General features: G+C 40.3%; 1 protein-coding gene across 1 annotated transcript in view; it reads left to right on the plus strand.

Annotated features, from left to right (window-relative positions):
- Positions 1-621: 621 nt before the first annotated feature.
- The window catches only part of LOC135219166 (kinesin-associated protein 3-like), a 77,261-nt gene continuing 62,882 nt past the window's right edge, over positions 622-15,000 (plus strand). The window contains 5 exon segments of the mRNA XM_064255697.1: positions 622-789; positions 6,800-6,917; positions 13,331-13,493; positions 14,103-14,291; positions 14,943-15,000. The exon segment at positions 14,943-15,000 is cut by the window's right edge and continues 79 nt beyond it. Coding sequence (XP_064111767.1) covers positions 746-789; positions 6,800-6,917; positions 13,331-13,493; positions 14,103-14,291; positions 14,943-15,000 — 572 coding nt within the window. The 5' untranslated portion in view covers positions 622-745.

The raw sequence follows: 15,000 nt of genomic DNA on the forward strand, positions 1-15,000 counted from the left end.
ACTAAGTTCAATCGGCTGATGGGTTATTCAGCTACACCATTTACAACAGTTTCAATTTTCCGGAGGCGATATCCAATTTAATGTAGCATTGTAACATCTTGAGGTTACATTTAATAACATATGGTCGGCTTACTGTAATATTATATTTGTAATGTAACTTTAGGAATAGCTGTATAAAACCTTTCATCCATACTCTATAATTTTATTGAGCGGACAACTCGAGAATTTCTGAGAGTTCACTTAAGAAGAACCTGTCTTCTGTTTGATAAAAGATGAATGTCACTGATTATTCGCACCACATGTTTTAAGATAATCCGGTAAGAATAAGTCATCGAATGAAACAGAACAAACTCTAATAGTCGACAGTGACACCCTCTATGAACAAATCTATGTAAAATTAACCTAATAACTCAGTTGTTAGTTAGGAAACATTACTTGCCAATATTTGGTGCCGTTAATCACTAAATAATTGTGAAATTGTTATGTTACTTATCAAAGTACATTTATAAAAATTACAAAATTATTTAAAAATTCATAAAATTATTACAGTCTATGTTACCTGTATTGTTTATGATAAAAATTGGTGAAGCATAATGGAAAGAACACACCCAATGTTTGTTTTGATCAATTTCATTTGACAGAAGCTGTCTGGAATGCTTACGACGGGGAGCAGAAAACCCCTGCAGTATCAGTCAATAATTCCTCCCCACTAACTGTGCTTCTAGAAAGACGAGACGGGCCTCTTATGAGTAGCACAATGCAAGTTGAAGATGCTAGATACCTGAAAAAGTAAGCATGATTTTAGTACCTATAGGAGGGTAATATGAACTTTTGGCGAAAGTTATCTTAGCTACCTTAGGGATACCTAGGTACCTGTACCTTAGTAGTAGGTATACCCTATATGAGCGTAATTCGGAGCAGTAATCTAAAAATTAACCTATATTTATTAACTTTCATATTAGCATAAGTGCCGATGTTTTATTATTGGTTCCTTATTCAGGTTAATCTAAGCAATGATTTTTATTGGGACAGGATTGCAATAGGTAGCTACTATGAGGAATTTCTTTATCATCTGGCCTTTTAGTAAGCTGATGCGTCATATAGGCTAGGTGGGCCTATTTTCTGGTGTTGCATCAAAGAGAAACCAAGAACTGAGCAGAACTGGCAAAGGGAATATACAGTGAGATACCTAGGCTACCTATGTGATACTATACCTAGGCTACCTATGTGATATACCTAGTACCTAATTTCTCTTCTCTTATATTTATCATCTGCGCATGATATGTTGCATACGCAGGAGGGTAAAATACCGAATGGCCGGCCCCTACTGTAGAGCGACCACCTTCCCAAAACAGTACTTTAACAAGTCCTGTAACCCAGGCTAGACATTAGTCAAGAGCCAGTGTCCGTCGAAGCAACACCTCGAGACCTCTACTTTCCTCTCGAACTAAGTTTTTTCTCCCAAGTCACAAATTAAGGCCATAATTTCCGATTTTCGGGAAGGTGGTCGCGCTGTGGTAGAGGCTGTCCATTCGGTATTTTACCTTATGTTATTGTTCCTACACAAATACAGACCATTGGTCTTTACGTAGAAATTACCTTCAGTGCAAGCTGGGGTAGGCTTTTCTGCACAGCAAGGCTGTTCAGTAGTTGCACTGCCAGTGGGAGACGCGAGGGATATCCTCACCACCTCTCTTCACTGAGTCGCATAACCACTTGCCTTATAGCCTTCGTCGAGACCGGTTGCAATATTCCTTCCTCTGCCCGATTGTTTTCTGGCTGTTTTAGTCACTTCATCTGGATTTTTTCTTTTTGTTATAATTGAAGAATTCTGATATGTCTGTTCTTATTTTAGGATTTATGATATATTTGTTCTTATTCTTAGATAACATGCAAACCCAAGAATCATCTAAGCCTAAACCTTGTACAGGCATTCTCTTACTTACGATGAGGTTAGGTTCCAAAAAACCCATCGTTTGTTGGAAAAATCGTGTCTCAAAAATAGCTTAGCTTACACTTGTGTTATCAGCACCATCTTTACACATTTGGTAGCCTAACCTACACTACACAGTATACTACTTTATACGGTATAGTAATTATTAATATCAGCAAATTCTCTAGGCTCAATGCAGATTGACTTTTGATAATTTAGTACAAAAAGAAATTAAACAAGAAATGAGAATCAGACAGTGTGATAATTCAGTACAAAAAGAAATTGAACATACGTAATTGAATGGTGTCAGGCTGATGATGTTTACATATAATTATAAAATACAAACATAATGAATATGCATCTTTTTTGTGAATCTTTTAAAAAGGTGTACATTACTTCACTGTATTCAGTAATATGTCGGCATAATTGAATGGTGTCTGGCTGCTGATTGCTACATATAATTATAAAATACAAACAAGACAAATATGCATCTTTTTTATGAATCTTTTTAAAAGTTGTACATTACTTCACTGTCTTCAATAATATTAGTATATGAATTCTCATATTATTGTATTATTATAAAATATTAACATAGCAGTCAATGTTTTGGTTTGAAAATCAGCTGATGGCAAATTTGAGTTTATTTTGCCATATTTAGCTCAATTCTGAGCAAATTTTCTTGCTGTTGTTAACATAAATGAATATCTAGATACTCTACTCATATGAGACAATGTAATTTTTTGTTATACAACGTGCTTTTAAGTCGAAATATGTTTTTGTACTAAATTTTTTTAATAGATTGTGTTGGGTATGTTTATTGTGTAAAAAAGTTAAGTGATTCTGTTAGCCATTTTCACTTGATTTCATCATAATAAGAGTGATACGTTATTTATCTTGTATCAGCACAAAAACAACATTAAAATGTGTTCTTTCCTGCCCAGAAGTTTTGATTAAAATACTTTTCTCTTAATTTTATCTTCAGTTGTGTTTGATGGCATATCAAAGTTTATGGGAGTTTTAGCCTTGTTGCTGATGCACGATAATAGTCATTATCAGCTTAAACATTGTTTTCTCAGCTACAGCTACAACTTGCAGTTTACATTTAACAGGATATTTCATTGCTGCTATTTTATCCATAGTGAATAAAGTTATTACATAAAAATATGTATATCAGTTCTATTCCACATAACATCATTTATAACAAAACTACGGTAATTGTTTACTATTGTATGATGGTTGAAATACAAACAAAACGGATGTTCTTATCCAATTTGGTTGTACTCAGAAAAGAAGTTGTTTCTCATTCAGTATAACATTAAAACAATACTTTTATCACTCTCTTTCACTTTTTTTTTTTTAACTTATTTAACTAGAAGGGATAAAGATGCAGAGGTAAAGAAGTTAGGCTATTGTAATTTGGTCTCTCTTGCTGCCTGATTGTACGCTATTGCCTGTACCTGTTACGACCAAAATTTTAGAATATTTTCAAATAGTTGTATCAGTATTAATTGCTAATCCCCATCGTAAAACTGGATTATCATAAGACGAATTATCATAACTTGAACATTACCTGTAGTCTATCGGCACATCAACATCCTGGAGCTCAAGGCAGCCCTCCCAGCTCTCCAGGAGTTCCAGTATCTAGTAATGGGGCACTCCATGGTACTCGTGAGTGACAATACTATGGTAGTGGCAGACGTCAAACAAACAAGGAAGACTGATGTGTCTTCAGCATCCTCAGTTGATGGCGCAAGTGGGCAGTAGCACACTCAGTGGAGTTGTGAGCCAGATACACCCCAGGCAAAAATCATGTTTGTAGTGGCAGACAAGCTCACCCATCATGGTCAAGTAATAGGGACAGAATGGTCCCCACACCCAGACGTCATGGAAAAATAGTTCAATGTTGGGGATTACCAGTAATAGATCTCTTTGCAACACAACACAACAGGAAGTTGCCGGTGTTTTGCTCAGTCATCCCAGATCCTTGGGCTGCAGCGGAGGACTCCTTTCAGGACCCATGGGACAGTCTTGATGCTTATGCTTTTCCTCTGTTCTGTCTTTTCCTCTGTTCTGATCACCATGAATCTCAGAATGACCCTGGTGGCTCCCAAATGGCCACATGGTGAGGCACTTAAACCTGCAGGCTCTGCTAACTGAGGTATACTGAGAGAAATCACCCGGTGCACAGCCTCCTCTGCCAACCCCATGTAGAGGGGCTCCACCAGCCGGTAGAGTCCCTATCTCTTCACGGATGAAGCTATCCATCGTCTCCTACAAGTAAGAGACTATTCTGCCAAACAGCATTAGAGATGTCCGGATATCTTCGGAAATCCTCTGCAGATATCTATCAAAGGAAATGGGGATCTTCTGTGGTTGGTGTCGTGAAATGGGTTTCTCTCCAGCTAGAGCCACTGTTCACAGCAGGTAGCGGACTCTCTAGTCTTCCTTCGCCAAAAGAAGTATCTTTCTGTCTCAGCAATTAAGGGCTACATAGCTGCCCTGGGCTTGGTCCTACATCTAAAAGACATAGATCTCTCTTCCTAATGGGAGATCTCCATGCTGATAAGAAGCTTTAAAAAGTCTTGCCCTCCCAGGGAACTCAGGCTTCCTGAGTCCTGAGTGGTATGTGACTCGTCCTTTGAAGCCTGACTCATGCAACTTATGAGCCTCTACCATAGTCCTAAGACAGGGATCTAACCCTGAAGATTGTTTTTCTGCTTACCCTGGCATAGGCAAAGAGAGCAGGCACACTTCGTGGTCTTCTTATAACGTTAAACACTCGAGGGGATGAGGATCTGTTTTGTCCAAATTTATCCTGTCATTAGTTGCGAAGACTCAGAATCCATTGGTCTCTGATAGCAGATTCAAGTCCTGTTTGATCTCTTCCCTAGAGCACTTTGTAGGTAACAATCCAGAAGAGGTGCTTCTTTGTCCAGTTAGAGTGCTGCGGTGCTATCTTAAAGGACTCAGCAACTCAGGCCTGAATGTCGAACACCTTTTTGTTAGCACTGGCAAGACCAAGAAAGAGGTGTCCAAGAACACAATATCATTCTGGCTCTGTGAAGCTATTAAATGGGCACACTCAACATCAAATGAGGAGGACTCTATTACATTCCAGCTCAGAGCTCACAAAGTTATGGCATTGCACCCTCCTTCACATTCAAGAAGAACCAGCCGGTATATCAGTTGCTGAGAGCAGGAATGTGGTTGCATCAGATGACATTCACCTCCTTTCACCTGAGGGACATTGCTCATAGGTTCTTGGACACCTTTTCCTTGGGTCCTATGGTGGCTGCTCAACAAGTTGTGTAGCTCATCCAGTTCCCCCAACAGGACAGGTATCATCTTGTCTAAGATGTATATACAATAGTAGAAGTGAAAGTTTGTGTGACTGGCTTCACTCCTGTTTTCTTGTACCTTCTTGTCACGGCAGGCAGAGGATAGGTTTCCAGACCATCATATGCTGGATGGACACTGATGCAGGTGAGTGATCAGCCATTCTATTTTTTCATTGCTATGACCTAATAGAAGCAAATCCTGCCTTCTCTATAGCAAGGGGAGAGAGGGATGGACACTAAGCTAACCCGTTACTTATCTTAGTTTTATTGTCTCTGACACAACGTTCTTCCGAGCCTTTTTCAGATTGATGCTGCTTTCACACCCTTTTCTTTGAAAAGCCCAGAAGTCTGACAGTCGAGCACACTTGTGTTCCCCTGATCAGAGGCATGGCACTGATTCCTTTGCTTGACAATGCATGACCAGGAAAAAGTCCAAGGTGAGGCAAACCTCCATTTGGTTAGGAAGTCTACTCAGATCCTCCCATCAGTTAGTAAGTCTTCCTATGTAAAGACCAATGGTTTGTATTCATGTAGGAACAAATGACAAATTTTAAAAGTAGCCTATGTATTGTATATTTGAAATTGTTATCTTGGTAATTCTAGTGTTTTCTTAATAAGGTTTTGGTAAATAGTTAGTTGATTATTTTGTGTTAGAATAAAGAACTGGATTTCTGAATGGACTGTGCTTTGCATTCGGTCTATCAAGAGGGACACTGACTGAAGAGCCTCCGCAGTAAAGCCAAAGGCAGTTTGAGTTGTGTTTCATGTTATGCTTCCAGACCAACTCTGTCACACTTTAGAATCATTTCTCTTAAAAATTCTGAATGCTTAAGTTCTTTATGATGTTACTCTTGACGTTTTCTGCATAAGTTTGTTTTCTATCTGGGTATTAAAGATTATATATGTATTAGGAGAAAGGGAATTTTGTCTGCCTAAAGTTGCAAGACTTATAGTTTCCTAAGTACTACAGTATTATGTGTTTCCTACCAAAATATTAGTTGGAATTTTAAATTAATATTAAATAATGTAGTGGAAGATGATGTGTAAATTTTGAGAGGTTAATAAATCTGGTAGTAAATCCAAAGTTTTATTGTGCATTATTTAGTACGTATTTGTATGTATTAAAGGAATTGATAATTTTTTGTAAAACTAAAAAAAAAAGAGATGCATGTAATTTCAACATGAGTATAGATGTAATAAACACAAATCATAAATGTGAAAAACAAGTAGCATGTAAGTTACTAGATTTAGTAGATTGCCAGTCACATAAAAATTTTCTTTATCTTGGTGGTAAAATAATCAGTAACTTTACTTGATGTATAGGCAGTTTTACATTTTTTGCGAAGACAATTTGAGTTCTGCAACTTATTCAACATACTATCCAGGTGTGTACTTTCCTTTACATACATTTTAGATTGGAAGCTAAGTCATATACAGGTCTGCATTGTAGAAAACTTGTTGAAAACTACCTTGTCATTGGGTTGTCAAGTTTACTTTGTATCTTTTCACTCTGCATTTTTATTTCCAGAAAAGTTAAGGTTGGATCTTTAGACGTTCATCCGACAGAGAAAGCATTAATAGTTAATTATGAGTTGGAAGCAACCATTCTTGGGCAGCTGGGAGATCCCATGTTAGGTGACAGAAAGGTATGTATGAAGTATAATTTATAGATTTTTAATTATGTTTTTATTCTTTTTGTAAAAGTTGTGTGTGGTTTAAAAAAGTACTGTTCTAAGAATTATGGTAACAGTTTTTTTTTCATTTTTAAAAGAGAGAATGTTTCACTTGACTTGCTGACAAAAATCTGATGATTGTTTTAAAAGTTTAAATGTTACTTTATGAATGTATTTCCTGTGATGTTTTAAAGATACTACATATGACTGCTGTGGAATTTTGCATTGCTAGGATTGTTATCAAGAGCTGTCTAACAATTACAAGTACAGAGGTCCCTCCCATATTCATGGGGGATGTGTACCGAAACCGATCCCCCCCCCCCCCCCCCCCCCTCCCCCCCCCCCCCCCCCCCCACCGTGAATAGTTGGAACCCCTATGAAAACGCTTAAAACTGCCTATTTGTTAGTTAAAACTCGAGAAAAACCCACTAAAATTTTTTACCTGTTTTTTCTATAGTTTTATCATGAAGTGCATTTTGTTCATGAACCTTACCTGCCAGATATATATATAGCTGTATTCTCCGAAGTCCGACAGAATTTCAAAACTCCCGGCACACGCAGTGGTCGGCCAGGTGGTAGTACCCATTCCCGCCGCTGGGAGGCGGGCGTCAGGAACCATTCCCATTTTCTGTCAGATATTTTCTGTCGCCGGTGCAGCCAACAAGTGTTTTCTGCACCTCCGTCATTGGATTTTGGAACTCTTTTGGTCACTTGAGTATCCCGATTGATTTTTTGGTTATTTGATTTGGATCGGTGGTTAGAACGCTTTCGCCCTACCCCCTTCAAGACTGACAGGTAAGGCAGGTCTTTGGTATGAGACAGGGGAGGAGATAGGTTTTAGAGCCCCCTCGTCGTCCCAAGGTGACTTCGCTACCTTGGTAGATGCACCGAAGAGATCCCTTTTGTTGACGACGAAAGTGCCCCGGACCCTTTCTGAGATGGACCATCATATGAAGGGACTCTTCCGTACGATAGAAGTTTTCAACTTTTTGGATTGGTGTTTAGGGGTCTTGGATAACCGGTCGCGTAGTCCTGATTCGCTTATCCTCGAGGAGCTGTCCAGCGTGCTTGCATGCATGGACAAGGCCGTCAGGGATGGTTCGGAGGAGTTGGCTTCGCACTTCTGCACTTCGATTTTGAAGAAGAGAGCGGCCTATTGTGGTTTTACTGCAAAGGCGGTCTCTATCTCTCAAAAGGCAGAATTGTTGTATGCGCCTCTTTCGAGCCATCTTTTTCCTCAGGCTATGGTCAAAGATCTGGCTGTCAGTCTACAAGAGAAGGCTACCCAAGACCTCCTAGCTCAGTCGGCAAAACGTACGGTTGTTTCTTCTACGTCGGCACGGGCGCAACCGTTCAAGAAGCAGAAGCCCTTTCGAGGTGGAGTTTCCTCGAGAACATCTTCTCGAGGAAGTACATGTTCCAGAGGCAGAGTCTCGGCTAAGATCAGAGGAAAGAAATGAACCAGATATCCTTCAGCCACCAGTAGGAGCCAGGCTTCGACTATTCTCAAAAGCTTGGATAGAAAGGAAGGCGACAGCTGGTCGCTCAACGTCATCAAGCGGGGGTACAAGATTCCTTTCTTGAAAACTCCCCCACTGTGCACGACACCCAAGGATTTACATATCCCCTATTTACCATCAGGAGAAGCAACAAATCCTTTTCGATCTGCTCGAGCAGATGTTGGAAAAGAGAGCGGTGGAACAGGTTGTAGACCTGGAATCTCCAGGCTTCTACAACAGGATATTCCTGGTGCTGAAAACAGTCAGTTGGCGACCAGTCTTAGATGTGAGCAGTCTGAATCGGTTCGTACAGAAGCAGAAATTCAAGATGGAGACACCTCAGTCAGTTCTTGGGACCTTAAGACCAAACGATTGGATGGTTTCATTAGACTTCAAGACGCGTATTTCCACGTCCCCATCCATCCACAGTCGATGAAGTATCTTCGGTTTGTCCTAAAAGGGACAGTTTATCAATTCAGGGCGCTTTGCTTCGGATTGAGCACTGCCCCTATGATCTTCACGACTTTAATGAAGAACGTGGCGAGGTGGCTTCATCTTGCAAATATCAGAGTCTCTATGTACCTGGACGACTGGCTCATTCGTGCCTCCACTCAAGCGCGGTGTCTGAAGGATCTTCAAACAACTTTATCGTTGGTGAAGTCCCTGGGACTACTGGTGAATTTCGAAAAGTCACATCTGATTCCAACCCAATCCATCTTGTATCTGGGGATTCAGATGGATTCAGTGGCTTTTCGAGCTTTTACGTCCCAGGGACGTCAGCAGCAATGTTTAGACAAAGTGACAGCCTTCCTAAGGAAAGATTCGTGCTTGGTGAGGGAATAGATGAGCCTGCTGGGGACCATTTCCTCGCTGGAGAAGTTTGTTTCCTTGGGGAGACTGCACCTCAGACGCTACAATTTTTTTTCTCAAGGAAAATTGGAAAGAAAACAAGAATCTGGATATGAGCTTAAAAATTTCAAGAGAGGTAAAACATCACTTAAATGGTGGCTAGATCCAGTGAAGTTGTCGGAGGGCGTGTCTCTCAAGCTTCAGAGCCCCGACCTAGTGTTGTTCTCCGACGCGTCCACCACGGGGTGGGGAGCAACATTAGGGGGGGAAGAAGTGTCAGGCACCTGGAGAGGGGAACAGGTGTCCTGGCACATAAACCTAAAGGAAATGGCAGCCATCTTTTTAGCTCTCCAGTTTTTCCAAGAAAAAGTCTCTCATTGAATAGTCCAAGTCAACTCAGACAACACCACAGCTCTGGCGTACTTGAAGAAGCAGGGAGGAACACAGTCTCGGTCCCTTTTTGCCCTGGCAAAGGAGATCTTGCTGTGGGCAAGGGCACTGGACGTCACGATCCTTACAAGGTTTATAGCAGGAGTAGAGAACGTCCGGGCAGATCTCCTCAGCAGACGAGGTCAACTTCTGCCAACCGAGTGGACTCTGCATCAGGAGGTATGCCAAGAGCTGTGGGGGTTATGGGGACGTCCGCTAGTGGACATCTTTGCGACGTCCAGAACGAAGAGGCTTCCACTGTACTGCTCCCAGTACTCGACCCAGCGGCAGTGGCGATAGACGCACTTCTCTGGGACTGGACGGGGATGGGACCTGTAACGGCCTTTCCCCCGTTCAAGATCCTAGGGGAAGTCATGAGAAAGTTTGCGGCGTCGGAAGGGACGAGAATGACTTTGATCGCCCCGTTCTGGCCGGCGAGAGACTGGTTCACAGAGGTCACGGCCTTCGTAGTAGACTTCCCGAGGACGCTTCCAGTAAGGACAGATCTACTCAGACAGCCCCACTTCGAGAGGTACCACAGAAATCTCTCCGCTCTGAGTCTGACTGCATTCAGACTATCCAAAAGTTGGCCAGAGCGAGAGGCTTTTCTAGGTTCAGTGGCAAACAAAGCTATCGCCAGTGCAAGAAGAGCTTCATCCAATGCAGTGTACCAATCGAAGTGGGCAGTCTTTAGGAGTTGGTGCAAGAAGAACGGCATTTCCTCCACCACGACCTCTGTGAGCCAGATTGCTGACTTCCTTTTATATCTGAGAAGGGATTCTAAAACTTGCAGTCTCTACAATCAAGGGGTATAGGAGTGTGCTTTCAGTTGTCTTTAGGCACAGAGGCCTGGATTTGGCGGACAACAGAGACCTTCACGATCTCTTGAGATCTTTTGAAACAACGAAGGTTCAACAACCCAGGTTGCCGTCTTGGAACTTGGATGTAGTTCTGAAGTTCCTCATGTCCAGTCCATTCGAACCTATGCATACGGCTTCCCTGAAGGATGTTACTAGAAAAGCTATCTTCCTGACTGCTCTGGCGACGGCGAAGAGAGTCAGCGAGGTACAAGCGATTAGCAAATACGTGGGCTTTAAAAGGTTATAACGCGGTTTGTTCCTTGAGCCCAACGTTCCTGGCAAAAAATGAAAATCCGTCCAACCCTTGGCCTAGGACCTTCGAAATTAAAGGGATGGCCGAAATCATTGGGCGCGAGCCAGAGAGAGTTCTGTACCCTGTCAGGGCTCTAAAATTCTACCTAAAGAAGACTAAGGATTGTAGAGGTCTTTCGGATAACTTGTGGTGTTCGGTAAGGAAGCCAAATTTACCAATGTCGAAGAATGCTTTGGCTTTTTTCTTGAGGGACACCATCAAGGAAGCGCATTCATCCTGTCAAGACAGTGATATGAAAATGTTGAAGGTGAATGCGCATGAAGTGAGGGCTATTTCTACGTCGGTAGCCTTCCAAAAGAACATGGCACTTAATGACATCTTGAATGCCACATTTTGGCGTAGTGATTCAGTGTTTGCCTCTCACTACCTTCGGGAGGTGAGGACTACATACGAGAAACTGTTGCTCTTTGGGCCCATATGTCGCAGCAGACACTATATTGGGTACAGAGAGTAGCACTCTTCCTATCATTTAGGAAATAATATGTTAGTTTGGACTTTTTAATTTTATTTCTTTTTATTTTTTATTTTTAGTTTATTATGCTTATTTAGGTGTTTAGTTTATTGTGGTCTTGGGTCGGCCGCCTTAGGCGGACTTCCCTCCATTAGCCTTGGTTATACGAAGTTTAACCAGATAGGCTAGGTCAGGTGGTAATGTTTTTGCTTCTCCCTCATAATAGGGTAAAATGTTTTTGTCACATTGCGGTCATGTACCCGTTGACAAATCATCTGGAGCGCACCAGCTATATAGGTCACGTCCTTGCTGGCACCTCCAGTGAAGCATTAACAGCATTCGGTGTCTAATCAACACCTATATGATCTGTCACATCGTGGTCACGCTCCCCGTGACAGTTCATTAGAGCGCACCAGCTACACAGGTCACGTCTTTGCTGGCACCTCTAGGAATGCATTACCCAAAAAATTGGAGGTCTATAATGTAGGATCTAGTTGTTTTGTGGTCACGCCCCTGTTGACAGATCCTCTAGAACTCAACAGCATCGCAGGTCACTACCTTGCTGGAGTCTCTAGTAAAGCAGAAGCAGACTTGGATGACGGTACTCACGAAGTCAGCTATGCTAACAGGTAAGGAACCAAGATATCAATCATGTAAATGGAATTGTTTCCCAAAATCCGAGTCTGTCTCCCCCTTCCTCCAAAGGTGGGATTCAGCTATATATATATCTGGCAGGTAAGGTTCAACAAAATGATATTGTTATGATACAATAAAGTTTGTTCATACTTACCTTGCAGATATATATAATCAAAGTGCCCACCCACCTCCCCTCAGGAGACAGTGGCACTAGAAATATCTGACAGAAAATGGGAATGGTTCCTGACGCCCGCCTCCCAGCAGCGGGAATGGGTACTACCACCTGGCCGACCACTGCGTGTGCCGGGAGTTTTGAAATTCTGTCGGACTTCGGAGAATACAGCTATATATATATCTGCCAGGTAAGTATGAACAAACTTTATTGTATCATAACAATATCATTTTTTGATGAAATTGGTAAAAAAGACAGGAATTTGTGGATATTTCTCATGGAAAAATACCACGAACAGGTGAGTTTCCCGCGAATGATAAGGTGATATGTTCCAGAGAGAAATCCATGAATGTGAGAGTATGGGAATCTGGGGAACGCAAATATGGGTGGTCCACTTTATTTAGAAATGATTTTGTACCAAGTTATATACTGTGATATTTTTACTGTCGGCTCCAGCATTTCAGAGACCAAGTCTATATTAGAAATATTGGGTAGCAAATCGTTCCAAAAATATTGGCAGATTACACTACAATATAGTGTACCTGTAGTTGAAAATCAAAACTTAGTCAGTATACAAGCAGTCCCTGGGTTACGACGGTCTTGGCTTACGACGTTCCGAGGTTACGACGCTTTTCAATTATATTCATCAGACATTATTTCCAGGGTTACAACGCATGTTCCAGGGTTACGACGCCTACAACGCTCATCTGGCAGATGAAATATGACACCAAAAATGCAAAATAATCAATATTTGAAGGTTTTTTTGATAAAAAATACCACAAGAATGCAGTTTACATAGTTTTCAATGCACCCAAAGCATTAAAAGTAAGGTTTTCTTAGGATTTTTGACGATGTTCCGGCTTACGACGATTTTCGGCTTACGACGCGTCTCAAGAATGGAACCCCCGTCGTAACCCGGGGACTGCCTGTACTTAATATACAGTATGCTGTAGGTGTCTTTTTATTTTAATTAAGTTATTAATACCCAGCTAGCTTTTCCAATGTTTAACTTTAAATAAGATTGCTGGTGCTTATTTGCTCTGTCACAGGGAGAAATTTACTCATCCTAAAGCTTGTTTAGTGTGCAGATCATAGTCTCAAGGCATAATAGGGATTACTACATTTAAATGGCGTCAAGCATTTTTGTTTTAATACATTTTTTTTTCGCCTTTTCCAGGAATGTCAAAAAATTATACGTTTAAAGAGTTTAGATAGCAATACTGATGTTGCTGCTCTAGCGAGAGAAGTTGTTGAAAAATGTAAATTGATTCATCCTTCCAAACTCAGTGAAGTTCAGCACCTCATTACCTATCTGCTTTCAAGAAAAGAAATTGGGAAAGGTAAGTTTTTCTTCTTGTGTTTTTTCTTAATTTTAATAGATAATTTGGATGCTCTTGACTAATAATACTTGTCTTGCAAGTTGATGACAATTAGTATTGCTGTTTTGAATAAAAATTCTTTTTAAAAAGTCATTAGAATTTTCTCAAATGTCTGAACAGTAGTATTATCTGTATGAAATGTTTAGTACAAAACTAATTTGCTGCTGATATGGGCATTTTATGTGAACATGCAGGTGATCTTATGTTAAATTCGGTATTGTATTAGTAATTTATCCTTGTGCGTTTAAAATAATCTTCCAAATTACTTAAATAAGATATTGCTTTTGACTGGGGAAGGTATTGGTCTAATTGAAATACATATCAGTGATTCAGTACAGAAGGTTTCTGCTGACATACTGTTACTAAGAATTTCACAGCCAAGGTGTATGAAGAGCCTATCAGGAAAAATTGTGATGATGTTTCCGTTGATGTACATAGTATTTTCTTTGAAAGCTGTACATATTTGATAATTATTGTTCATCTTTTTTGTTTTGTGTGTGTAATTTTATAATGTATGCTAGGTTGGACCTTTTTAGGTTGTTTTGAATATTACTTGCATGTATTTTACAGAAGTCCATGTGGGTCTCGAACATCCTGTTCCAAATATTCCTGATGGCATGAATGAGCAAGCAAACTTGAATGAGTTGGACTCATACATGGAAATGCTGTATGAAGACATGCCTGAAAAGGTCAAAGGAGCCTCATGTATTTTGCAACTTGCAAGAAATCCTGATTATCTTGAAGAATTATGTCAGAATGGTAAGTTTTCCTTGTAATTGGTATGCATATAACATTTAATACTTAAAATGGCTCATTGATTGTCTTTCAGGTTTCATCTTATACCAGGGTGAAGAAGAATTATCTTTATCTTTGCCGAAAATTTAGTTGGAAATACTGTCATATGCATAGATGTAACTATTTTGAGCATTATGTGAAACCCTTTTGTTGATTATTATTTCCAAACTATGTTTCCTATGCCTTACATGGCACACTTTAAATGGTGCTAAAGGTTATGTACAGCGTCTTTTTGGCAAGGATTCTCTTATTTGTATTGCCTTATTTGATTTATTTTTGTCTTTTCCCTTTTGTCTCTGCTATGCCATCTGTCTCACTAAAACTTTACCTTGCTCCAATTTTTACCACTCATTTGAGAATAAATTCTGGGTAAATCTTATATGAGTGTCTAGAAATATTAACTTGGCGGTTGCATTAAACTTTCCATGCTACATCATTGAGTAACAGATCGTAATACAACAAAAGCTGATACTACTTCTTTATCTTTGGAAATCATTTTACTAAAAGTTATAATTTTCAGTTGTTATTACAGTTCCTGATTTAATGTTTTCAAATTTTATTCAAGGATCTGAAATGTATTTATTTCTTAAAGGACTGTTCTTTCTTACTCTACAGAAACTGTGTTAGGAGCTTTGGCAAGAGTTTTACGGGAGGACTGGAAGAAAAGCCTTGA

Source organism: Macrobrachium nipponense, chromosome 1 (genome assembly GCF_015104395.2).
Source record: "Macrobrachium nipponense isolate FS-2020 chromosome 1, ASM1510439v2, whole genome shotgun sequence".
In the NCBI taxonomy this organism is placed as follows: domain Eukaryota; kingdom Metazoa; phylum Arthropoda; class Malacostraca; order Decapoda; family Palaemonidae; genus Macrobrachium; species Macrobrachium nipponense.